General features: G+C 41.7%; 1 protein-coding gene across 1 annotated transcript in view; it reads right to left on the bottom strand.

Annotated features, from left to right (window-relative positions):
* The window catches only part of LOC124545432 (UDP-glucosyltransferase 2-like), a 150,238-nt gene extending 130,450 nt beyond the window's left edge, over nt 1-19,788 (bottom strand). Inside the window, exon 1 of the mRNA XM_047124351.1 lies at nt 19,669-19,788. Coding sequence (XP_046980307.1) covers nt 19,669-19,674 — 6 coding nt within the window. The 5' untranslated portion in view covers nt 19,675-19,788. The remainder of the gene's footprint in view (nt 1-19,668) is intronic.
* Between the last annotated feature and the right edge of the window lie 5,754 nt (nt 19,789-25,542).

Below are 25,542 nucleotides of genomic sequence, written 5' to 3'. Positions count from 1 at the left end.
CCCTCTTCAACTGTCGGCGGTCTCTGTCAATCAACAGACGAGGTCGGCATGTACGCTTTTGTGCTGTACGTCTCCCTTCACTTTTCCACTTCACCATCACATCGGAAACAGTGGTTCTAGGGATGTTTAGGAGTGTGGAAATCTCGCGTATAGACGTATGACACAAGTGACACCCAGTCACCTGACCACGTTCGGGGTCCGTAAGTTCCGCAGAGCGCCCCATTCTGCTCTCTCATGATATCTAATGATTACTGATGTCATTGATATGTGGTACGTGGAAGTAGGTGTCAGCACAATGAACCTAATATGAAAAACGTGTTATTGGAGGTGTCTGGATGCTTTTGATCACATAGTGTATGTGTTTGCAATAGTTGTCCAACGCAGCTGTGAACCTGACCTGGGAATAATTAAACTGCTACTGTCATTGCTACCATTATTTGTCTGTGATTAAGCATAGTGAAATGTTTCCCCAAGTGTTTGTGGATTTCATGACTGTTTTGACGCATTAGCGCTGAGACGATTTTATCGCTGACAACAGACAATGCGATTACAACGGAATTAATATCTCTGTAATTGGATTATCTATGTAATTTAAGCAAACAAGGACTCACAACGTTTTGTTCTTCCTCTTACTTTTCACTCATTGTCTGGTAGGGTCATAAAATATAATACTTTGTCTATGTTATGTAGAGATTTTACTATTTGTGCTCATTTTGCCTAACAATAACCGTTTCATTTCATTTTGTTTGTTATTACGACTAATCATACCTTTTTTCCTCAGCTTTTTTTCTTCTTCGTGAATTTGCTAATTAAATGTGGCTTCCTTCGTGTGGGGATGTCTGTTAGTGAATGATCGCGTATTAACGGCACCAATCAGTGTAATACGTGTGGTTTGCTTTCAGAATAGAACCTGCATCTAAAATTTCACTTTTCACAAAACGAAGACCGATAACTTTTAGGCGTAAATCACGTCCTAAAATTATTCTCGCCAACAGACAATCCCGGTAGAGGAGCCTAGCTAAAAATATCACTCATTAATTATTATGGTGGTAATATCTGGCAAATTGCATTCAAATTCCGATATTTAAAAATATTTTTAAATAATTTTTCAAGTACGTAATATTCTTAATTTAATTGAAGACTCATTTAGCCAAAGATAATTTTAATTTGACTCAGACTTGCATCTGAGTTCAAACGTTTTAAACGCTAGAATAATATAAAATTAAATACTAATTTCAAAACCCAATAATAACAAATAATAATAAAAAGCCACCATTAAAATGGCTATGTCAGTACAGGACTTATTTATGTATGTACATATGTATGTATATGTATCATTGTAATTTTGCTATCTAAAAAATTTGTATATTTCTATTTCATGAAAAACAGCTGTAACGAGATACGAGGCAATTTCAACAAGCTGGGTAATACGAGATGTGGAGTACGGTTCTTAAAAGAAAAAGCCGCGACTCTAGACGTTGCTGAAGCGCAGTAAGGAAGGAGGTAAGGACATTACTGTTTTCCTTTGCCTTGGTGTGCAAAAGTCAGTTAGGGAGTATAAATTCCATAAACATTCCTCACAATAGCTTGTAAATGTTTTGGTGGATTTTGCAAAACGAAATGTCGGCAAGATGGCCGCTTTCTAGAACGATTGGGAATAGTTGCTAGATTGTTTTATCGTCAATTGCTTTCCATTAACAGTAATTCCTATTAAATAAATTTGCCGTGCGTAACTTGAGTAGAATTAACGGTCAATTTTATTAATTTCAGTGAAATGTTTTTAAACTCATGGGAAAATTTGGTTGAAACATTAATGTGGCTACACGGCTCGGAATGGAGTCAGACACAGACAGTAACGAGCAAGATATGGCGAGTCACGAAACACGAGATAATGAATTATCGGGGGGTGATAATTTACCTATGGCCGAAAATACTGAAAAACCCACCCAGAGTGAATCAGTAGCTACTAATTTCGCGGAACTGTTAACATTTTTCAGAGAACGGATGCAAGGTTTACAGCGGGCTGTTAATGAACGAAATGTACACTTTAAAGAAGTTCAGAAAAATATAACAGTTTAGATGCAAAACTACAAAATGTAACAGACAGTTTAGATGCAAAACAACAAAATGCAACAGACAGTTTAGATGCAAAACTGCAAAATGTGACTGACAATTTAGATGCAAAACTGCAAACTGCAGCCATTGACATCAAAACTAATACGACTGGTAGTTTAGAAGCAAAACTTCGAAATGTGACTGACAGTTTGAATGGAAAACTTCAAACTGCGGCCACTGAAATTCAGAATAATGTAACCACATTAGTAAACGAAAATTTGAAAGCCATAGCCCATCAGATACAAGCAAATATTGCCACACAAATTCGTGACGACCTTGAAAGAAAATTCAGTAAAATTGAAACTAACTTAAAAAATATTATTGATGAATTTGACGAAATGCGAAAAACATACAAGCACTTGCCCGAAGCTGTCAATGATGTAACCAAGCAGGTCGCGCAAGTTAATGCAGCACAAAGTACATTAGACAATTCTGTGCAGCATATAGCTACACAGGTACAGACACTCGCTTTCACACAGGAGAAATCTGTAGAAGCGAAGTTTGTAGAGAAAGGCAATCAATTTACTCTTGACTTTGTAAACTGGTTGAACATAAAAGACAATAAATTTCAAGAATGTTTACGGAGCGAACTGCCTGTAACCGTAAAGAAAGCAACAAACGAAGCTTTGTCTGGAGCAAACATGTTAGGTGAAAACACCGAACAGGTTTCTGAATGGAAACAGACACACAAGAAGTAGACACGTTAAAAAAGGAGCTTCCAGCGATAAAAAACGCAGAAGGCGAGTGTGGTTTACGTGTCAACAAGTTGCCAGAGACGCAGACTGTGACATCTCGAGCAGCAACACCAAACAGCTGTTCGGCAGAAATGCCTAGCCAGCAACCCGTCCCCGTAGCTTGTGAACAAGGGGTGGCCAGTTCTCTTTCTAACGTACTTGTGGAAGAGAGTTTTCTAGAATACAGACTATTCCAAAGCTTTACACCGGATCGCAAAATACCACACCCTGTCATTTCTTATCAAAAGTTTCCGTGGTATACTACTAAAATCGTGGAATGACAAACCAAAAATTCGGTTTGCCACTACCCATATCCAAGGTGATGGAGCCTTATGGGAAAGTGAAGTAATAGATTATTGCCCTACTTATGAGGAATTCGAGAAAGCTTTCCTAAATAAGTGTCGGTCAGCAAAAACTCAAGAACGCTTAAGGCGTGGGGTGTATAGTAAAGCAGGAACACTGCGTAAATATTTTGAGAAGTATATAAATAAGACGAAATATTGGGATGAAACAGTGTCCAAACAAGAAGTCATATTGGTTTTAAAATCAAAATTACCAGTCTCAATAAAAGAAAAACTACTTCATGTACCAGATTTAGACGTAGAACTGTTCATGTCAACGCTTGATTCGATTGACGAGTTGCATGAAGAAGCGATATTGAACGAGGGCAGTAATGCTCAAGTATCAAACAACAACAGTAATAAACATTACCAATATCACAACAAAAACGGTAATGGTGACAAAAATGGGATTAGTTTGCCTCAATCTTACAATGGTAATTAACCTAGGACAAAGGAATGGAAGAAATTCTCCGCCTATTAATAAGAGGCGTAAGCAAGACAACAGGTGTCATCCAGGGTACGGCAATTACAATAGTAATAACAATAATCATCCAAACCGCTGGCAACCACCACCATAGCAGTCAAACAGTAATTGGCATCCTAATACAGGAACCAATACACAATCAATTGGCGCTTCTGTACCACCGAACAGTGCCGCTGAACACAATAGTTCTGGACAAAACTGGAGGCAACAGCCACCAGTAAGAATTATAGAAGTGGTGGGAAACGCTACGTCCAGCACTTCAGAGGCGTTAAAGTAAGTGCGACCTCATACAGCCCTCATATGGCGGTCGCGGAAGAAACAGAGGGCAAATGTCGTGAGAGCGTGCATTTAATAAGATACAATCTGAGCGATGAACTTTGCGAAGAAAACCATTTGTGTAAACTAACAGAAAAGGAAACAATCCAAGCTGCATTTCGCGCAGTAGTAGGTGGGATACCAACCACAGTTACTGTTGACACGGGCGTGGCTACAAATTGTATGGTTTTAGAATTCTGTAACAAGATTTGTGAACTTCAGACACCACATACGTTGCCGGTACACAATTGTATGATCATTAGTGTGCTTGGAAATAAGTCAAAGGGAGTACATATGCAGACTCATGTATTAGCTGAGGCAGGTAATTAGAGCTATAGGGGGTACATTCCTGGTTTTTGAAGGTTTATCAGTAAGCTGCATATGGGGAGTAGATTTCTTACAAGAAAGAGATGCAGTAATTGACCTTTCTTGTGGCACGTGTGTATTAACAGTGAATGACAAGGAGATAGCCCTACCACTCATTAAAAGCAAGCTGGTAGACAGTAAGTTATATCAAGGAGTCCGAATCAAATACATAAAACCAGAGGTAATTTTACGTGACAATCAATTTCCTATGCTGCCAGATCAAACACAGTCCAGTCAACAGCAAGTTGATGTACAGTCTTGCAGACAAGAAATACAAAGAAAAGTCTATGAATCAGTTTATTTAAGTACTGTACAGAAAAACGAACTGATTAAACTTTTAAACAAATATATATCTGTTTTTGATGAAACGCCCGGCATAATTAAAGGATATGTGTATACAATGTAAGTGAAGCCTCACGAAACATTTTGCCACTCTACCTATTCTGTTCTGTGGGCCAACAGAGAAGCTGTATCACATGAAATCCGTCGCATGTTCGAATGGGATACTATAGAACCATCCATGTCACTATATAGTGGTCCACTACTTGCAGTGGCTAGAACAGGACATAAAGAAATATTTTGCTGAGTAAATATTTCCTAGAGTTGATTTACGTATGTAAATATTATCAAAATTTGTAAATATGTTAGTATGTAAGACATTTCACAGTGTACATAGTAGTCTTAAGATAAATTTATTTTCTTCATGTCCATAAATAGATCTTAAGTAAACCTTTTGCTGAACAACAAATTTTTACGATAATAGTAGAAATTCAGGAATAATCTTTTAAGTAAAGTCAATTCATTAATATTATGAAGAGAAAAGTAAACAAGAAACTTGTTTTGATGTAATCGTAGTAACATTTTTCATGGATGCAATTATTCCATTCCTTTTGCTATGCAATTCTAAGTGAAGAAAGTAAAGCAGAAGCGATACAGATAAAAAGTTTTTTTATCAGCAGAATTTAAGTTTGTACAAATGCAATGATTTGTAGCGTAAAATAATTTTTCTGTTTATGCCTAACGTAGTTTGTAAATGTTTTGGTTGGCAGGAGAGTCAACACGGTGTTACTAGAAGGAGGCCGGAAGGCACGCGTTTTAGCTCACGCAGGCTGGCGTGAGGTCTGGAACAGGACAAGGAAATTAGAATTTAGAAAAACGGACGTAGCTGGTGGAATACTTAACTTTAATCCGTTAATGAAGAACGTCGGTCTTGACGGTACATGATTTAGTATCAATATTAACTGATAATGGCGCCTTGCTAGGTCGTAGCAAATGACGTAGCTGAAGGCTATGTTAATCTATCGTCTCTGCAAATGAGAGCGTAATTTGTCAGTGAACCATCGCTAGCAAAGTCGGTTGTACAACTGGGGCGAGTGCTAGGAAGTCTCTCTAGACCTGCCGTGTGGCGGCGCTCGGTCTGCAATCACTGATAGCGGCGACACGCGGGTCCGGCGTATACTAACGGACCGCGGCCGATTTAAAGGCTACCACCTAGCAAGTGTGGTGTCTGGCGGTGACACCACAGTAAACATAAACAGCAAGCTACTGTGGGTCGTGCTTTTCAAGTGAAGTGATAAAACTACTGAGATTTTAGTCCGATAGTAGGGTAAGGGCAACATAGTTACATAAGCAGTTTTGTATTCCGCACTAGTCCTCGCGACGAATTTCAACGGCACACACCAATTCGTCTAGGTAAAAATAGTCAGTGATGTCCTTAGCTCCAGTAGAAATGACTAAACTCGCATTACGTACTGAAAAAAACAATGTAAAGCTTGGCTTCACTTCCGTAAACAACCATACAGCGAAATTAATGTCGTGGAGAATTGTAGGGGACGATTTAATCGCTGACAATAGACACCGCGATTGCAATAAAATTAATATCTCTATAATTGAATTATCTATGTTATTTAAGCGAACAAGGATTCGCAACATTTTGTACTTGCTCTCTCTTTTCGCCCATTGTCTAGCACGGTCATACAATATATTGCTTGGTCTATGTTATGTAGAGATTTTGTTATTTGTGCTCATGTTGCCTAACAATAACTATTTCATTTCATTGTGTTTGTTATGACAACTAATCATACCTTTCTTCCTCAGCTTTTTTTTTTCTTCGTGAATTTGATAATTAAATGTGCCTTACTTTGTGTAGGGATGACTGTTAGTGAACGATCGCATATTAACGGCACCAATCAGTGTAATTCGTTTGGTTTGCTTTGAGAATAGAACCTAAATCTAAAATTTCACTTATACAAAACGAAGACCGATAACTTTTAGGCGTAAATCACGTCCCAAAATTATACTCGCCAACAGACAATCACTATAGAGGAGCCTAGCTACAAAATATCAATCATTAATTATTATGGTGGTAAATATCTGGCAAAATGCATTCAAATTTCAATATTTAAAAATATTTTTACATAATTTTTCAAGTACGTAATTTTCTTGCTCTAATTGATGACAGATTTAGCCAAAGATAATTTTAACTTGATTCAGACTTGCATTTGAGTTCAAACATTTTAAAAGCCAGAATAATATAAAATTAAATACTAATTTCAAAACCTAATAATAACAAATAATAATAAAAAGCCACCATCAAAATAGAAATGGAGTGAAGCAATGCTGTTAAGAGCGCTGCCAGATGTAAGACGGCTGAATGCATGACGTAAGCAACGGTATCAGTACTTACGAGAACAATCAATTGATATCGCGAGGGAATGTGAAACAGCAAAGCCGACTTTGTAACACAGACCTGCTTTCTGTGTTGCCGACTTGACCTCCATTTAGGAAAATGTATGTTAATGCATCTATGTGGACAATATTTCTGGTTTTCGATTGGTAGAACCCGAATGCAAGTGCGTACAGGTCATACTGAAATATTTTGGGCACCTAGATGTAAAGGGTGTTTTGTGTAGTATATGAGGATGAATGAGATAACGTAGACAATAACCGCCCAGTTTATTTGCTACTTTCGAAAAGTAATTAAGAAAACAATGTACAGAGTATATCATGATTAATGGCGTAAACGCATACCGTTGAAAGTAGGCGACACTAGACGCAAAGAAGTCGCAGTAAACATGGGCTCTAAAATGCATAGCTTAAGAGCTGTGAGCTCTTCTTGATCTTCAATACTGTGAAACAAATCTCTTCTGCTGCGAGCTCTTTGTTTTCCATTTTTTCGAAGGGTAGTATGGACCGAAAAAAGAAAGAAACGCGCCCAGTAAACATATGCTCTAGAATGCATAGTTTAAGAGCTATGAGTATTCACTAGGTGTGTTTCAAAGTAGCGAAGATGGACAAGAGCTCTTAGCTATGAAAGTATATGTGTTAGATTCTATGTTTACTGGACGTTTTTTTTCTTGATGTGGTCCATACCACTTGCTCCCAAAACGTGGAAAGCAATGAGCTTACAGTAGAAGAGATTTGTTTTACAGCGACCAAGGTGAACAAGCTCTTAACGTACGTGTCGTAGGGTCTATGTTTACTGAGATCTGTATCAACTGTATGCGTTTACGCAGTTAACTGCGATACACCCTGTCTAGGAGAGCGGTGGCGCTGTTCAGTACACAGACGTCAGGAAAGGAGTGTCCAGTGTATGATGCAAACTTCTGCATAAGGTGAAATATTATAGGATTAGGAAAACACAATGTTTCGTCTCATATCTCGAAAGTTGGAAACAGGTCGTCTCTCAATGTCAGTACCAAAGTGAGGGGGAATGCCACAGAATTCTGTTCGGGATCCGTTGTTTAGAATAATATAAATATCAATGATCTGCCACTAAACATGACAGATGACTTAAAACTTTTTCTCTTTTCAGATAAAACAATTGTTGTTGTGACGATGTTCAAGCGGAATTCAGCCTGGGCGAGGGGGACAGGGCAGAGGAGTAATCGTGAGCAACACGGTTGCTTAGAATTGCCGCTTCTTTCGCAAAGCATTATGGGTCGCCGCGAAAGTCGAAAGTGCGTCAGAACCCCAGTATGGTGAACGTTATGGTGATTCTCGTGTACGACTGTGGTGGTATTATCCTAACGCATTACGTTTCTCCACGGCAAACTGTTAGTGCACAGTATTACTGTTCGTTTTTGGAGCACCACCTGCGACCAGCTTTGCGAAAGAAGCGGCGACACTTTTCTGCCGTACCCACCCATCATTTTGCACGACGATACGCGGGAGCATACAGCGCAAGCTGTGGCTGCTCTGTTACGTCGACGGGACTGGGAAGTACTGTACCATCCACCATACTCCCCGGACTTAAGTCCTTCTGACTTTGATTTGATTCCGAAGATGAAGCAACCACTTCGTGGCATTCGCTTCAGAACTGTTCCACAGATTCGACAGGCAGTAGACCGCTCCATTCGCACCATCAACAGAACAGGCTCTGCTAATGGTATACTACGCCTTCCACATCGCTGGCAACGGGTTCTACACAACGCTGGTGACTACTTTGAAGGACAGTAACAGGTGCAAGCATGTAACTCTTTTGTATCGGTTGTGAATAAATAATTGCCACTATTTAAGTTACAACCCTCGTAGTTCAATAACAGTCACCCTGTACATCAGTTCATGGCTGCTTTAGTCTTTAGCCCTTCTAACATTACCCTTGGTATCAGTAGCAAGATGTCTGCCTTTCGGAAACCAACAGCGTACATAACCCGTAAGTTAAAAAAAACCGCAGTGGAGGACCAAACAATTTAACGGATATTAGAACACTGATGGCAGAAGAATGGAATGAAGCTCCTGTATCTGTGATACTGAGATTCATTTGCGAAAACCCACGCTCATATTCATGCTGTGGGAAGATATTTCATTGCATAGAGAAGAGAAAGGAAGGATTCTGGTATTTTCTTCTTATCAAATAATTCCGAAATCCTCTAAGTATCTCTCTCTCTCTCTCTCTCTGGAAGACCAGTACGACGACAACAGATTTTTAGACTTGTTTTCACACACTGTTGCAGGATTTTCAGGCCAAGTAGACGGGTCCTACAGGTTTGCAGGTTCACAGATAGCAATATCCTCTGTATGTGGAAGACAATTCTTCATCCGATGTTTCAGGCAAACATAAAGTCTGCAGGGAAAGAGTAATTCCTCTGAAGTTCAGCTCATCCACTGCTGTGCGAGCTTCACATGAATGAGGACTACCGCTCAGTTCCCTTTCTCCGTACACCAAAAGCTGATTTCTGAGCTTCCGTTGGACAGAATGGAGTCTGATTTCATGTGGCTGTAGTTAAAGTCTTATTACAGATAATTCTTGAAGAGCATCACTCATTAGAGCTAAGTTGAGAATGAACTCAACTTTAATGATGCCCTTCATTAAACCTTCGTACAAACGTCTGTTAGTTGACTCCATGCTTTGATCATCTTTTGCAGCTGTGAAGTGAACAACGAAAGCTTTAAAGCTTTTCCACACTGCTGACATTTTTGAGGCTCGATGCTATCAATCCTGTGCACAAGATTCTGCTTATTTTCAGAATTTCAATTTCAAGTAGCTCCGCATGCTGCTTTAACTCTTGACCGTTCTGCAATGACTAGTGGTACACTGAATATAGATTGTATGAGAAAGACCTGAAGTTATTCATTTGTGAGGAAAGGTCCATTTCTATTACATCACTATCAGACAATTGAGGTCTATGGTTACTATAATGAAAAACTAAAATCTGTGAGACATGCTGAATCATTAACGTAGTAACTTCTTATCTCACCATCATCACTGTTGCTGAATCTGTTGGAGCTGAAATAAGATTCTCTTTCTGGAACTGGTCAGAAAATCCAAGGATTTCAAATAATTTAGCAATTGAAACGTCCCCTTAGAACAATTATACACGACTGTCCTTAAGCTGAAACACAATATTTTTTTAGCGCAACGCAATCTGACTTTCAATAATCCCTACAAAAGAATGGGCCCTGACTAACATTAAACTATACCTTTCACAAATCACTTACCTCACAAAAATCTTCGCTACTCAAGCTACTGCAATACAGCGAGCGCCACTACTGCCAGCTAAATAAAAGATTCAAACTACTGAAGGCACTAACTACTGATAGGGATAGTTAGCAAATGAAAGATATTAATAGAGAACAAACAATGTATTTACCTCAATAGTCATATATAACAGTTCATGACAAATTTCAAAACTCCGCCATCTCTCTCCCCACATCCACCACTGCTGGCGGCTCACCTCCAACTGCGCAACGCTACGCGCTGTTCACATCCAGCTGCCGCTGCCCAACACTACAATGGCAAACAACAATGCAAACTAGACACAGACTGCACACAGCACAGCCAGTGATTTTTATATAGAGGTGGCGTTACCAATAAAAAAACCTAAACAGCCTGGATTTCAAATAATTTAGCAATGTATTACAAATATTTCCAGCAGCAACACTATTTAGCTCAACTATGTCAATGAAGGCCAACGGCCTTGCCACAGTGGTAACAGCGTCATATCACCGAAGTTAAGCGCCGTCGAGCTTGGCCACATCTTCATCTACATGGATACTCTGCAAATCACACATAAGTGCCTGACAGAGAGTTCATCGAACCACCTTGACAGTAGTTCTCTATTATTCCACTCTTGAACAGCGCGCGGAAAAATGGAACACCTACATCTTTCCTTGCGAGCTCTGATTTCCCTTATTTTATTATGATGATCGTTTCTTCCTGTGTAGGTCGGCATCAACAAAATATTTTCGAATTCGGGGGAGAGAGCTGGTGATCGAAATTTGCTGTTGGCAAGCAGGGTGCAATCAGCCCTTGTGAGGCAAACTGAGGAGCTACTTGACCGAGAAGTAGAGGCTCCGGTCACGAAAACTGACAGCGGCAGGGAGAGCGGTGTGCTGACCACGTGCCCCTCCGTATCCGCTTCCGGAGATGCCGGAGGCCTGAGGATGACGCGGCGGCCGGTCGGTACCGTTGGGCCTTCACGGTCTGTTCGGACTGTGTTTGTTTATATCAATGAAAAATTTGAAGGCTCATGCCAGGCAGTTCGCTTCGTAAATAAATTGTTAACGATGATAATTGGCTAACTATTGCGCCCTCATCAATAATACGCAAAATAGGACGCGTAAGAACTAACCCCCCTTCTAACAGCCGTGTACCGCAAGTCTCTAGAGCAACGGAAGGTTCCAAATGATTAGAAATGAGCACAGGTAGTTCCAGCTTTCAAGAAGAGTCGTCGAGCAGATGCCCAAAACTATAGGCCTATATCTCTGACATCGATCTGTTGTAGAATTTTAGAACATGGTTTTTGCTCGCGTATCATGTCGTTTCTGGAAACCCAGAATCTACTCTGTAGGAATCAACATGGATTCCGGAAACAGCGATCGCGTGAGACCCAACTCGCTTTATTTGTTCATGAGACCCAGAAAATATTAGATACAGGCTCCCAGGTAGATGCTATTTTCCTTGGCTTCCGGGAGGCGTTCGATACAGTTCCGCACTATCGCCTGATATACAAAGCAAGAGCCTACGGAATATCAGACTAGCTGTGTGGCTGGATCGAAGAGTTTTTAACAAACAGAACACAGCACGTTGTTCTCAGTGGAGAGAAGTCTACGCCGTTAAAGTAACGTCCGGCGTGCCACAGGGAGTGTAATGGGACCATTGCTTTTCACTATATATATAAATGACCTAGTAGATAGTGTCGGAAGTTCCCTGCGGCTTTTCGTGGATGATGCTGTCGTTTACAGATAAGTTGCAGCATTAGAAAACTGCAGCGAAATGCAGAAAGATCTGCAGCGGATAGGCACTTGGTGCAGGGAGCGGCAACTGACCCTTAACATAGACAAATGTAATGTATTGCGATTACGTAGAAAGAAAGATACTTTAGTGTATGATTATATGATAGCGGAACAAACACTGGTAGCAGTTACTTCTGTAAAATATCTGGGAGTATGCGTGCGGAACGATTTGAAGTGGAATGATCATATAAAATTAATTGTTGGTAATGCGGGTACCAGGTTGAGATTCATTGGGAGACTCCTTAGAAAAGGTAGTCCATCAACAATGGAGGTGGCTTACAAAACACTCGTTCGACCTACACTTGAGTATTGTTCATCAGTGTGGGGGATCCGTACCAGATCGGGTTGACAGAGGCGATAGAGAAGATCCAAAGAAGAGCGGCGCGTTTCGTCACAGGGTTATCTGGTAAGCGTGATAGCGTTACGGATATGTTTAGCAAACACAAGTGGCAGACTCTGCAAGAGAGGCGCTCTGCATCGCGGTGTAGCTTGCTGTCCAGGTTTCGATAGGGTGCGTTTCTGGATGAGTTATCGAATATATTGCTTCCCCCTACTTATACCTCCAGAGGAGATCACGAATGTAAAATTAGAGACATTCGAGCGCGCACGGAGACTTTCCGGCAGTCGTTCTTCCCGCGAACCATACGCGACTGGTACAGGAAAGGGAGGTAATGACAGTGGCACTTAAAGTGCCCTCCGCCACACACCGTTGGGTGGCTTGCGGAGTATAAATGGAGATCTAGAATGTAGATGTAGAATGATGTTTTTGAACTTGTCTCAATAACTCTTTATTCACTATGTTCTTCATTTCTTGTGCAGTGTGGTTAATAATGTCAGTACACTCATTTCCAGAATATAAAATGCAGCTCATGGCAACTCCGTTAACTTCTTGCAGGTCAGTTTCGGTTTCAAAAACAATGAAAGGTTGATTGCTTTTCGTGACTTTTAAAGCACCGTGAAATAAATTGGCTGATATCACTTGTTCACTTCTGAAACGCCCTAGTTCAAGCATTTTCCAAAGTCTTCTTTTTAGCACAAAGTACTATTTGAGCAGCAGATAGATGAGCAGACCATTCTTCATAAATATTTTTTTCTGCAAAGAAACTGTCTATTCTTTTTTTGAATCACCTGAAGATGATACACATACGGTAGGCCAGCGTTGTGCCATGTTCATGCCATTTTTATTTCTTTTCACGCCAAATTTTTTACGAAGTTTTTTTTTTTTGAAACGATTAAACAGTCATTTTTTCCACAAAATGTGATTTCTGGAACCAGAACTCGACGTTCTGGACTATCATTTGACTTATTACCGTTCACTGTATTTTCGCTCTTTGGTTCAGTATTCATGTTTAACTTTTCCGTGGCCGGCCGAAGTGGCCGTGCGGTTAAAGGCGCTGCAGTCTGGAACCGCAAGACCGCTACGGTTGCAGGTTCGAATCCTGCCTCGGGCATGGATGTTTGTGATGTCCTTAGGTTAGTTAGGTTTAACTAGTTCTAAGTTCTAGGGGACTAATGACCTCGGCAGTTGAGTCCCATAGTGCTCAGAGCCATTTGAACCATTAACTTTTTCGTTATATCATCCACCGACAACGTCGAAATTCTTGATTTTTAAGACCCACAAGTATTATTGGCAAGTTCTAGCTTTTTAGATTTAGAATCTCATCTTACTTTAACCGTTAAGCTAATTTGCATCGAACGGCAAGACACACCACACAACCACGCATACAACCAACAAAAGAGGGATAATAAGTGTATAACCAAGTATGTCGAATCTCGTGTGGACAGAACAAGTAAGCAGACGCACGACTGGCTGACAGCGATACAATTGTCAAGAACAGTTGTCTCCTGTTTTGAAACGTTCTAAACAGTTAAATGTATCGCTTTTCCCGCCACAGACTGGACACCACAGATACCATAAAAGTTGAAGTTTTCAAGCTTTCTTTTTAACAGGCGAGTTTGGGGAAATGAAAACATAAATGGGATGAAAATAACACGAAAAAAATCTACTTTCTGAAATGACATCCAGCGGAGCGAGTTAAGAAATATTCTGTTCCAAGAAGTAGAGCAGGTGATAGACTTAAGAACTTTACGGGAAAACAGAAGTGACCATGAAAAGTGCTTTAGAAAATACCGAGCTTATTCCGAAAACATTCACTGATGAACAGGAAACAACTCCGTGAGAGTTTCGAAGCAGCCTGGATTTACTGAGATATTTGTGAGGATTTGGCTCTTAAGAACTGTATCTATGGAAAGCCGAACAGTCTTTACTATACGTGATAAGTGTTTCAGTATGGATTAAACTAATATTCTGATTTACGCCTGTTCTTTTCAAAACTTTAACTTAATGACTTTATTACGAATGTTTGCTAACTTTAGTCAACTTTTTCCCTACATCGACACGCAGTACGAAAATCTACACTGAGGTGACAAGAGTCTCGGGATACCTCCTAATACCGTATTGGACCTCCTTTCGCCCGGCGTAGTCCAACAACTCGACATCCCATGGACTCAAGTCATTGCAAGTCCTCTGCAGAAATACTAGCCATGCTGCCTCTATAGCTATCCATAATTGCGAAAACGTTACCGATGCACGATTTTTTGCACGACATGTCCTCTCGATTACGTTCGATGGGATTCATGTCGGGCGATCTGGGCGGCCATGTCATTCGCTCGAAGTGTCCAGAATGTTCCTCAAACCAATTGCGAGGAACTGTGGTCAGGTAATATGGCACATTGTCATTAACCAAAATTTCGTCGGTGTTAGGTAACATGAAGGCCATGAATGGGTGCAAATGGTCTCCATGTAACCGAACGGAAACATTACCTGTCAATAATCGGTTCATTTGGACCAGAGGACCAGTTGATTCCATGTAAGCACAGCTGACATCATTATGGGACTAGTACCAGCTTGCACAGTGCCTTGTTGACAACTTGGCTTCATGGCTTCGTGGGGTCTGCGCCACACTCGAACCTTACCATCACCTCTTACCCACTGAAATGTGGCCAGGCCACGGTTTTCCAGTCGTCTAGGCTCCAATCGATATGGTCAGAAGTCCAGGATAGGCGCCGCCAGTAATGTCGTACTATTAGCAAAAGGCGTCAGTCATCTGCTGCTAACGCCAGATTTCACAGCACTGTCTTAACGCATACGTTCGTCGTAGTCCGACATTGATTTCTGCGGTTATGTTACGCAGTGTTGTTAATCTGTTAGCACTGACAACTACGCAAACGCCGCTGCTCTCGCAGTTAAGTGGAGGCCATAGGCCACTGCGATGTCGATAGTGAGAGGTAATATCTGAAATTTAATATTCGTGGCACACTCTTGACACTGTGGATCTAGCAATACTGAATCCCCGAACGATTCAAAGTTCAAAGTTTGTTAATTCCCATCGCGCGGCCATAATCACGTCGGAAACCTTTTCACATGAATCACCCGCGTACAAACGAAAGCTCTGGCAATCCACTGTCCTTTTCTACCTTCTGTACGTAATACTACCGCCACCTGTATACATGAACAGCACTGTCCCATGCATTTTGTCGCCTCAGAGCTTCGTGCCTCGCAAACGGAGCTGCCGATTGGCGCCACGGGCGGAGCTTTGAAGTTCGCCGCCAGCCACAAGTGCGGCCCAACAGCTAACTCCACGTCGCCGCCAGTGTTAAATGGCTCTGAGCACTATGGGACTCAACTGCTGAGGTCATAAGTCCCCTAGAACTTAGAACTACTTAAACCTAACTAACGTAAGGACAACACACACACCCATGCCCGAGGCAGGATTCGAACCTGCGACCGTGCCGCCAGTGTCGTTATTAGCAACTGAGTTCATGTTCGGCGTTGGTGTATAAAAGTTCTAGTATGGGGTTCGAGTGTTGCAGTTTGTAGTTACAGTTTATAGTGGAGATCGGCCTGCGAGACTTAATCTACAAGTGGAGTCGCCTACAGCGTTAACAAAGGGAGAAGTATTTACTACAGTGACTGATAGTGTAGCATTCAGGACAGACATAGTCCTGTTGAGATTACATTCCGAACACATGACTTGACAGGCCACTGCTAGTTGTATCTTTCCGCAAGCACTTCCAGCGAGTTGCTGCACAACTTAAGTTAAATATCGCAGCGCAATAAAAGGTATATTTGTGCGTCACTAATTCGTTTGCACTGTCACAGTTCCTCCGTCCACTTCACAGCACCTAAACCTAATACAACACGTGGAAGCCGCTCTATCCAGACGACCGTACACACCGCAGCGTATAGGTAGTAACGGGTAGTTATAATGGAAGTGCGGCTACTCATGGGAGTCCAGCGTATGCTGTGATCATCGCATGGCAGCGAAACTTGGTAGATATTCTAATGTGTTAATGCGAAACTGATTTATGATGGAAAAAAAAACTTAGTTTCAGTTTTGGCTGCAAGACTCAAATCGGGCGCTGTGAATACAAGAAAGACGTATAGAAAAAGGTTCCATATGTATTGTGTTAGGAATGGGACATGGACGGAAGAAGTCAAACATGTGAGAAAGCAAAAAAAAAAATGTTGATTTTATTGTTAACTGCCACTTACACAATTTGTTCAGTGTGAGCACTGGAGACGTCGACGAGGCTCTGCATCCGTGAAACGACATAATCAACAGTTGCTAGCAGCAGTTTCGGTGGAATATGAGCCACGTGTTCCTGTGTACCGGCATTCAGATCAGGTAGAGAGACCAAATGTGTCCCTGGTAAACGCGTTCTTTTAGATATCTCCAGAACCAGAAATCACATGGATTCAGATTACGTGACCTTGCAGGCCACGCATCAGGAAAATCTCTTGACATAACACGTTCGAGGAAAGCTGCACTATGCACATCTTTCACTGCGCCGCGCCGGCCGTGGTGGTCTCGCGGTTCTAGGCGCTCAGTCCGGAACCGCGCGACTGCTACGGTCGCAGGTTCGAATCCTGCCTCGGGCATGGATGTGTGTGATGTCCTTAGGTTAGTTAGGTTTAAGTAGTTCTAAGTTCTAGGGGACTGATGACCACAGATGTTAAGTCCTATAGTGCTCAGAGCCATTTGAACCATTTTTTTTCACTGCGCCAGCGAGCTTAATTGTTGCCCCATATAACATGAAAAGAGTGGTTCCCACACAGGTATGCTTTTCCAGAACAGGAATCACATGCTGAACAAGGGAGTTTCGACAACGTGGAGACGTCACAGTACACATGACGGACCCTGTGGATGTGCTCTCTTCAAAGAAGAACGAACCGAGTGTAAAAGTGCACTCACATATGGTGAGGGCAATAATTCTTAGTCCACAACAGGCCGTTTAACAGAACCACAAATTCGGCAGTTCTGTGTATTCATTGCAAACCTGTAGTGTAAAACGTGCTTCGTCACTCCATAGAATATTGCCCAGCTAGATGTCATCAACTTCGATCCGCGCCAGTTACCGATGAGCAAATTCAGGAGGTTGCTACTGATGAAATGGTTTCAGTTGCTGCACCGTCTGGATCGTGTACAGGTACCAGTGTGAAATAGACCAAGATCCGAGTACTAGCGTACAACAGACCGGGCAACTTTCGGTGCTGTTGATCACGGGATGGACAGCTCTCGTAACATTCTACGAGTTCTAGCGCTACCCGGGTCACGTGCTGCATGGTCAGTTACAGGAACAGCCATCTCATCAATAACTTCCACCAGGATAGGACGCCTTCATCTTCCAGGTTCCACACCAAGCTCACCCGTGTTTTCTAATTTCATTCTCATCTTTTTTAAACTATTTAATGACATCGCGCCTCTCCTTAGACCTTTCAGTAGGCGATAGTCCCTCAAAGCAGCACTGTAAGTTTCTGGCATTCACATGAAACAAGTTTCACCATGTAACAGCGCACGGTGTTCCTTCTCGTTAGCCATACCGTTCGCTCACGTCACGGCTTGTAAATTCAGAGCTTGGATGTCATACCAACAGTGTACTGCGTCAGATAAGCAACTGGTGAGCAAAACTGGAACTATGTTTTTTTCAGCGTTAACGCATTAGCGTATCTATTAAGTTTCGCTCCCGTACGATAATTACAGCCCACATTGGATCTCCGTGAGTAGGTGTACTTCGATTATAACCATCCCGTTCTTATTTTAGTTTGATGTTAATAATCATTTACGGTCCATTTAAAGCTTTTTCGTAAAAAAATGATGTTTTTTACACGTTAAAACTTCATGTCCGATACAACCCTTCAAAAATTTTAACGACCGAAATGAAAACGCTCGAAAAAGTACACAATAACAAGCGATTGCATATTCTCTTGACACTGAGTTTTAGAATGAAGTAGTATATCATAGTCTACATCTAAATTTACATTTATACTCCGCAAGCCACCCAACGATGTGTGGTGGAGGGCACTTTACGTGCCCCTGTCATTACCTCCCTTTCCTGTTCCAGTCGCGTATGGTTCGCGGGAAGAACGACTGCCGGAGAACCTCCGTGCGCGCTGGAATCTCTCTAATTTTACATTCGTGATCTCCTCGGGAGGTATAAGTAGGGGGAAGCAATATATTCGATACCTCATCCAAAAACTCACTCTCTCGAAACCTGGACAGCAAGCTACACCGCGATGCAGAGCGCCTGTCTTGCAGAGTCTGCCACTTGAGTTTGCTAAACATCTCCGTAACGCCATCACGCTTACCAAATAACCCTGTGACGAAACGTGCCGCTCTTCTTTGGATCTTCTCTACCCCCTCCGTCAACCCGACCTGGTACGGATCCCACACTGATGAGCAATACTGAAATATACATAGGTCGAATGAGTGTTCTGTAAGCCACCTCCTTTGTTGATGGACTACATTTTCTAAGGACTCTCCCAATGAATCTCAACCTGGCACCCGCCTTACCAACAATTAATTTTATATGATCATTCCACTTCAAATCGTTTCGTACGCATACTCCCAGATATTTTACAGAAGGAACTACTACCACTGTTTGTTCAGCTATCATGTAATCATACAATAAAGGATCCTTCTTTCTATGTATTCGCAATACATTACATTTGTCTATGTTAAGGGTAAGTTGCCACTCCCTGCACCAAGTGCCTATCCGCTACAGATCTTCCTGCATTTCGCTGCAATTTTCTAATGCTGCATCATCTCTGTATACTACAGCATCATCCGCGAAAAGCCGCATGGATAGTAGTCTTTAGTGTTAAAACTGTGCAAGTACAATCTTCAGAAAAAAAAATTTAATTTCGAAGAAGCATACGTGTCCGATTGTATCCGACCTTCCATTACACCTGTAGGGCCACCGCTTTAGAAATTACGGATCCATTGACCGTGGGAGGTAGTGGCAAATTACTATTCTCGACCACTGTGCTCAGGCGTGACACGAACTGCCGTAAAAGCGGCAGGCAATCTTGAGTCCTAACTGCTCGCTTCAGTGACTGGTGGTCAGACGTGAGTGCAGGCAACTGGAGCAGAGGGACGGAGCCAGGCGATAGAGGGAGACGGAGAACGTCTCCGTCGGCGAGAAACGCCTGCTTTCCTGGCAGTTGTGTAGCGTTCGTGCGTGGACGACGGCGCCGAGACGGACGCAAGACCCAAGCGCACTGCGTATAACTCACCTTCATGTTGTCGGAGCTCAGCTGGCGGCGAAGCGGGAACAGCAGATAAGGAGTCGTCACAGCGCCGAGCCCACTTAGCGGCAACTGCTGGCCGAAAGGCGCGCTCCTTACCGGTTTATCTGCGACAAGTCGGTCGTTATCTGGCTGGTGATAGGTGCTCAGGGTGACTCGCGTTTCGCAGGTGAACTTTAATACCTTGCGTATTGATGTGGGAACTGGCTTTTCCATCACTGAAAGATTACTTATTGCTCCGACAGAATTTATTTACACGTCGTCGATTAATAACCAAAATACGATCACATGGATGATCCTCACATAACCCGTAGAATTTTCGAGCACTATGTTATACTGGACAGCAAGTAGTCAACAGGAGCTATAATAACACCGACCGTGCCCCAGAGAAGCGTAATAGGACCTTAACGTTCTTCCTATACACAAGGGATTTATCCGGTCGCGTCAACAGCATAATGAGACTGTTTTGCAGAAGATGCTGTTTATTGTCAACGTTGGACAATGGAGAGGATATTCAGTAAAACTTAAAACGAACCCCTCGAGTGCGAGGTCACAAGTTCAGTCCTTAGTAAGTCTCATTTGAAAGCGTTGTATTAACAATTACGACAGGAAAAATATTAGCTGCTGATGACTCAACTTGTCCATCAGGACGGCGGGAGGTGCAGAGATCAACCTTCAATGGGATGCATGTATTACACCTCACAAAATGGACATCGTAGACATTTAAGAAATGTTCAAAACAAATCATTAACTTGCACCGTGAACACCGAATGAAAAATGGCACGGCACCGTGATCACAAAGGTTCACAACATCAAGATCGAAGGTGATCTTCTTGGGAGTTACAAACCGTGCAGAACAGTCAGCTAGGTAATCCACTCTTAAATGGTTCAAATGGCTCTGAGCACTATGGGACCTCGCGGTTCTAGCCGCTACAGTCTGGAACCGCGCGACCGCTACGGTCGCAGGTTCGAATCCTGCCTCGGACATGGGTGTGTGTAATGTCCTTAGGTTAGTTAGGTGTAAGTAGTTCTAAGTTATAGGGGACTGATGACCTCAGAAGTTGAGTCCCATAGTGCTCAGAGCCATTTGAACCGGCTGTCCTTTAAGGCGTAGCTGCAGATAGTGAGACGCTATGTTTTATAGGCACGGAAAAGAAACATCCACAGGCTGAATTTGTCCAGTGCTTCCATGTGGTATGAACTACAATGTCACCAACTTTTCAGGAGAGATTGTATGCTATAAAGGAGTAGATTTTTATACGCAGATCACGAATCAAGCAAAACAAAGTTATATTGACCACCTGTTGGCCGACATCAGTGCTCATATCGTAATTTTAGTTCTGTTATGCCCACTTTTCCTATCTTGCTTGCTGTGACGTAAATATTCCTTACTGCCCTTGCAAGATCAGGCACATGAGAAAGAATCGTAGGGGACAGAGCACCTCCAACTTCTCGCAGCACAATAAATAAGTTTTCTAGCCAATTTACCATCCAGATTAACAGTCGACACAGTTGTATATGAATGCGTTAACACAATGATGTTAGTTGACCTTGATACGACTCGCTTGGTACCTCTGATTTCAAGTGTTCATTTCGCATTCGCATCCTCTTCAAATCCCGACGCTCAGAGTTGAAGACAAATTTCTTTCTGGACGATGACATAAGTTTGTTTATCTCATCTACTACAAATTTTCTGGCCCAATACGCAATTTGTCATTATCTTGCGCTTTCCAGTCCTGTATCAGTGCTTCAAGTTATATAGATAACGTAGTAAGTCACTATCATGCACATCCTGTAAATTGTACCGACCATATTGAAATGCGCAAACACTACTTTTTGTGACAAGTGCGTCTTGTGCTTCCTTGAATATTCGTAGTTTTTCCTCTTCACTACACGGTCATACTGATGTGGTCTTAATCGAAATCTGCCATAATTTTCTTTTCTTTTACTATGCTGCGGATGATCTTCCACGTACGTTATTATGTTTAATACCCGCTTCTTCGACGTCGCGTGTCCTTTACGACGTTTCACTGGAGACAGAGTTTGTGGCTCCCAGTCCGACAAGGACGATGAACTAAAAGCTCGACACCTGTTTCAATACGACTCCACATGTTAAGCACGTATCGCCATCATTGTACTCCTCATGTCGAGCGTGTACGACGATTCAAATGACTCCTCTTGCAGAAAGGCTAAAATCTCATCTGCTACTTCTTTCTCACTCTGCGAAATTCCTTGGGTTCCTTTCTGACGAAATGTCAACTTTGGCAACTGTTGTCGTAGGTATAATGCAATGTTTGCGTTGTTTATCGTTTCCATTGCTCTGCTTTGTATCGACACCACTAGCACTGTAGCAGTGTTGTGAGTTACTCGTCGACTAAGTTGTCCAACTACGCTCCGTAGCCTCATTGTGTGCTCGCCATTGGATACTGTGGGGCGGCCGGTGGAATAATGGAATAAATGTTTTGTATTTATGCTGTTTGCCGTTGTCAACACTGGCTCTCTAACTACAATATTGGCAACCAGAAAGTGATTAGCAAAACGTGAAGCCTGTTATTAGAATGGCCGGCCGAAGTGGCCGTGCGGTTAAAGGCGCTGCAGTCTGGAACCGCAGGACCGCTACGGTCGCAGGTTCGAATCCTGCCTCGGGCATGGATGTTTGTGATGTCCTTAGGTTAGTTAGGTTTAACTAGTTCTAAGTTCTAGGGGACTAATGACCTCAGCAGTTGAGTCCCATAGTGCTCAGAGCCATTTGAACCATTTTGTTATTAGAATTCCTAGTGCCCACTTCATCTGAGAAATACATTTATAGCCACAGCTTATAGCTCTGAGGAATTAGGAGATCGTCTGGGATTCATAATCAAAAACCATTCTCTCTAAAATGTTCACTATATTCTGAAAGTCACAGACCAAAAAGAATCCACACAATCCAACTACCAGAGCAGTTTAGAGTCTAATGCGCTGATGCAACTATAACTGTTCAAATTAAATGTATAAGTGAATGCTCGTCATAATTTGATGATAATGTTCATCAAACGCCACGCTAAACAATGGTAGAATGTCTGTCCTGCGGCGGCACGTGAAAAAACGACATACGCAAACTGAAGATAGATCATTAAATTCATCCCAGAATTAACACTTCACTCGAAAACGATTTCATGGTTAGGCGTATCCTGAGTAACTTATTACGGCATCCGCATCCGAGGCTGTTTATATCAACGATACCGACGCGACTCCCGTCACAGGTGGTGCGCTAATCAGCCAGCGTCTGGAGAGAACTGGGGCCTTCCTTTTGTCGCGCAGCGTTCTTACATACAAAGCCGCGGTGCGGACGGCTAAGGGAACGCCTGATCAAATCTGCTCTCCCGACTAGCCGCTGGGCTAGTAATGCACCACTTTATGTTATCGAATAAATCATTGCTTCCTTTGCTGATGGTCGATGAAGCTTTCAATTTAATTGTGCAATCAGCACACAAGTAAGTAATCATAATAAAAGTCTGACGTGGCTAAGAATTAATTTAATTACACTACACCCAGTAGAATGAGCTCTGAACTTGCTCTTTGGAGATATGCTATAGCTATAGTTTTATAGTTATTCTGTTGAAACTTGTCACATTTTTATGGTTATAGCGGATCTCCCTTCTACTTAAATTTAAACATCCTAGCTTTATTTATTCGCCTACTTAATCTATCTTACTTCCTTAATTTCTAAGACAAAAACCAGAAAATCATGAATCTCAACTAAAATTTTAATTTGTGAGATCCAGAATACTTTTTCTACTAAATTATTATGCAAAAGGAATCTAAATATAAATTTCTAAGTTTCTAGCTCTTTTCTGTTGCGCCAATGATTTTTACAGAAAAACGTCCAAATTTCGAAAATGGTTAAAGTTATTGAACTGATATTCAACACATATTGATTTAGTATTACTCCTGACATGCTAGAAACGTTTCAGGTTATTTACTTGATTTTTAAAGTATTGCGCAACATTTATGACGTCACAGCTAGTTACACAAGACTGGCTGGCACACAATGGAAAGACTGATGTGAATTTTACAAGGCGTGAGTAGGCTGCTTCCCTACAATACCTCCAGTCCCACCCCCTGTTCCCATTAGCAGCCAATATTGTGGTTGCATGGTAGACATTACGTGGTGCGTCGGATGTCGTAACCACCGTTGGCCTTTCTGATCTGGCTTTCAAGGGATCCCTTGTTAATTTTGTTTAAAAATGAACGAATGCAAGGTAATGCTTATAACAAAGTGAAATTACTGGATAGCAACCCATTGCTAGATTAGTGGTTTACATAATTTAGTTAGCTAAATGTTCCACAGATCATTTGAGCGAATCTTTTTCTTACTGGCTGACAGTTTTTAAGTAATTTGTCAGTGGAGTACAAGGAGCTGTCCAGGAGAAATGATTTTAAGTTATGTTTAATTTATGCTTTGCTGCCTGTCAGACATTTTATGTTAGTGGGCAAACGATCAAACGCTTTTGTTGTTACGTACTGAACACCTTTCTAAGCCACTGACGGCTTCAATAATCAATGTAAATAAACAAGTAAATCTTCATTTGTTCAGAATCTTTTAACCGAAAAGCGGTATTTATGGCATATCGGCTTATGACTGGACAACTACTACAGAATATTATGCAATAACTGTGCAGTTCCATAGGATAGACTGCACACCGACCAGCGCAGCGCCGCGAAGCGGCAAGAAGGCGCCCGGGAAAAGAGTTCAGCTTCCCGTGTCAACGCTGAATTAAGGGGGGTAGGACGTCAAACGGGCCGACCTGAAAAAGGAGGGGCACCACAGGACATTTGTCTACTGTCTATACTTTTACAACAAATTCATAAAACTTTGTCAACATGACCAGGAAGGATTCAGGATTCACACTCATAACAGTGGAAGTGCAAAAACATAACAAAATAATTTTTTTTAGATATGAAATTTGATCATTTTTTCACTTACTGTTGGCTGCACTTGTTGCTATAGGTACATTTTTCTTCACAAGTAAGAGAGATTCTTTGATGAATTTTGCACAGCATACAAATCATAGTTACAGGTGTATGAAACTCTACAATTTTACAAATCTATTAAAAACTGTGGTAAAAAACGAGATAATTAACTACAAAATTAGATTTTTTTTTCTAAACATAAAATTTAAAACGTAACAGGTCATTCATTTTTTCATAAATGAAATAGATTCTAGAGTTTCAGGCACCTGTAAGTATGGTTTGTTGTTGTTGTTGTGGTCTTCAGTCCTGAGACTGGTTTGATGCAGCTCTCCATGGTTCTCTATCCTGTGCAAGCGTCTTCATCTCCCAGTGCCTGCTGCAACCTACATCCCTCTGAATCTGCTTGGTGTATTCATCTCTTGGTCTCCCTTTACGATTTTTACCCTCCACGCTGCCCTTCGATACTAAATTGGTGATCCCTTGATGCCTCAACACATGTCCTACCAACCGATCCCTTCTTCTGGTCAAGTAGTGGAACATGCTCCTCTTTCCCACAATTCTATTCAGTGCCTCCTCATTAGTTATGTGATCTACCCATCTAATCTTCAGCATTCTTCTGTAGGACCACATTTCGAAAGCTTCTATTCTCTTCTTGTCCAAACTATTTATCGTCCATGTTTCACTTCCATACACGGCTACACTCCATACAAATACTTTCAGAAATGACTTCCTGAGTATGTATGCTGTGCAAAATTCATCGAACAGTCTCTCTTACTTATGAAGAAAAGAGTACCTATAGCAACAAATGCAGCCAATACTAAGTGAAAAAATGATGAAATTTCACATGTAAAAACAATTATTTTGTTATGTTTTTGAACTTCCGCTGCTACGAGTGTGAATCCCGAATCC

This window comes from Schistocerca americana, chromosome 8, assembly GCF_021461395.2.
Source record: "Schistocerca americana isolate TAMUIC-IGC-003095 chromosome 8, iqSchAmer2.1, whole genome shotgun sequence".
NCBI lineage: Eukaryota > Metazoa > Arthropoda > Insecta > Orthoptera > Acrididae > Schistocerca > Schistocerca americana.
This window is presented reverse-complemented; position numbering and strand designations above follow the sequence as displayed.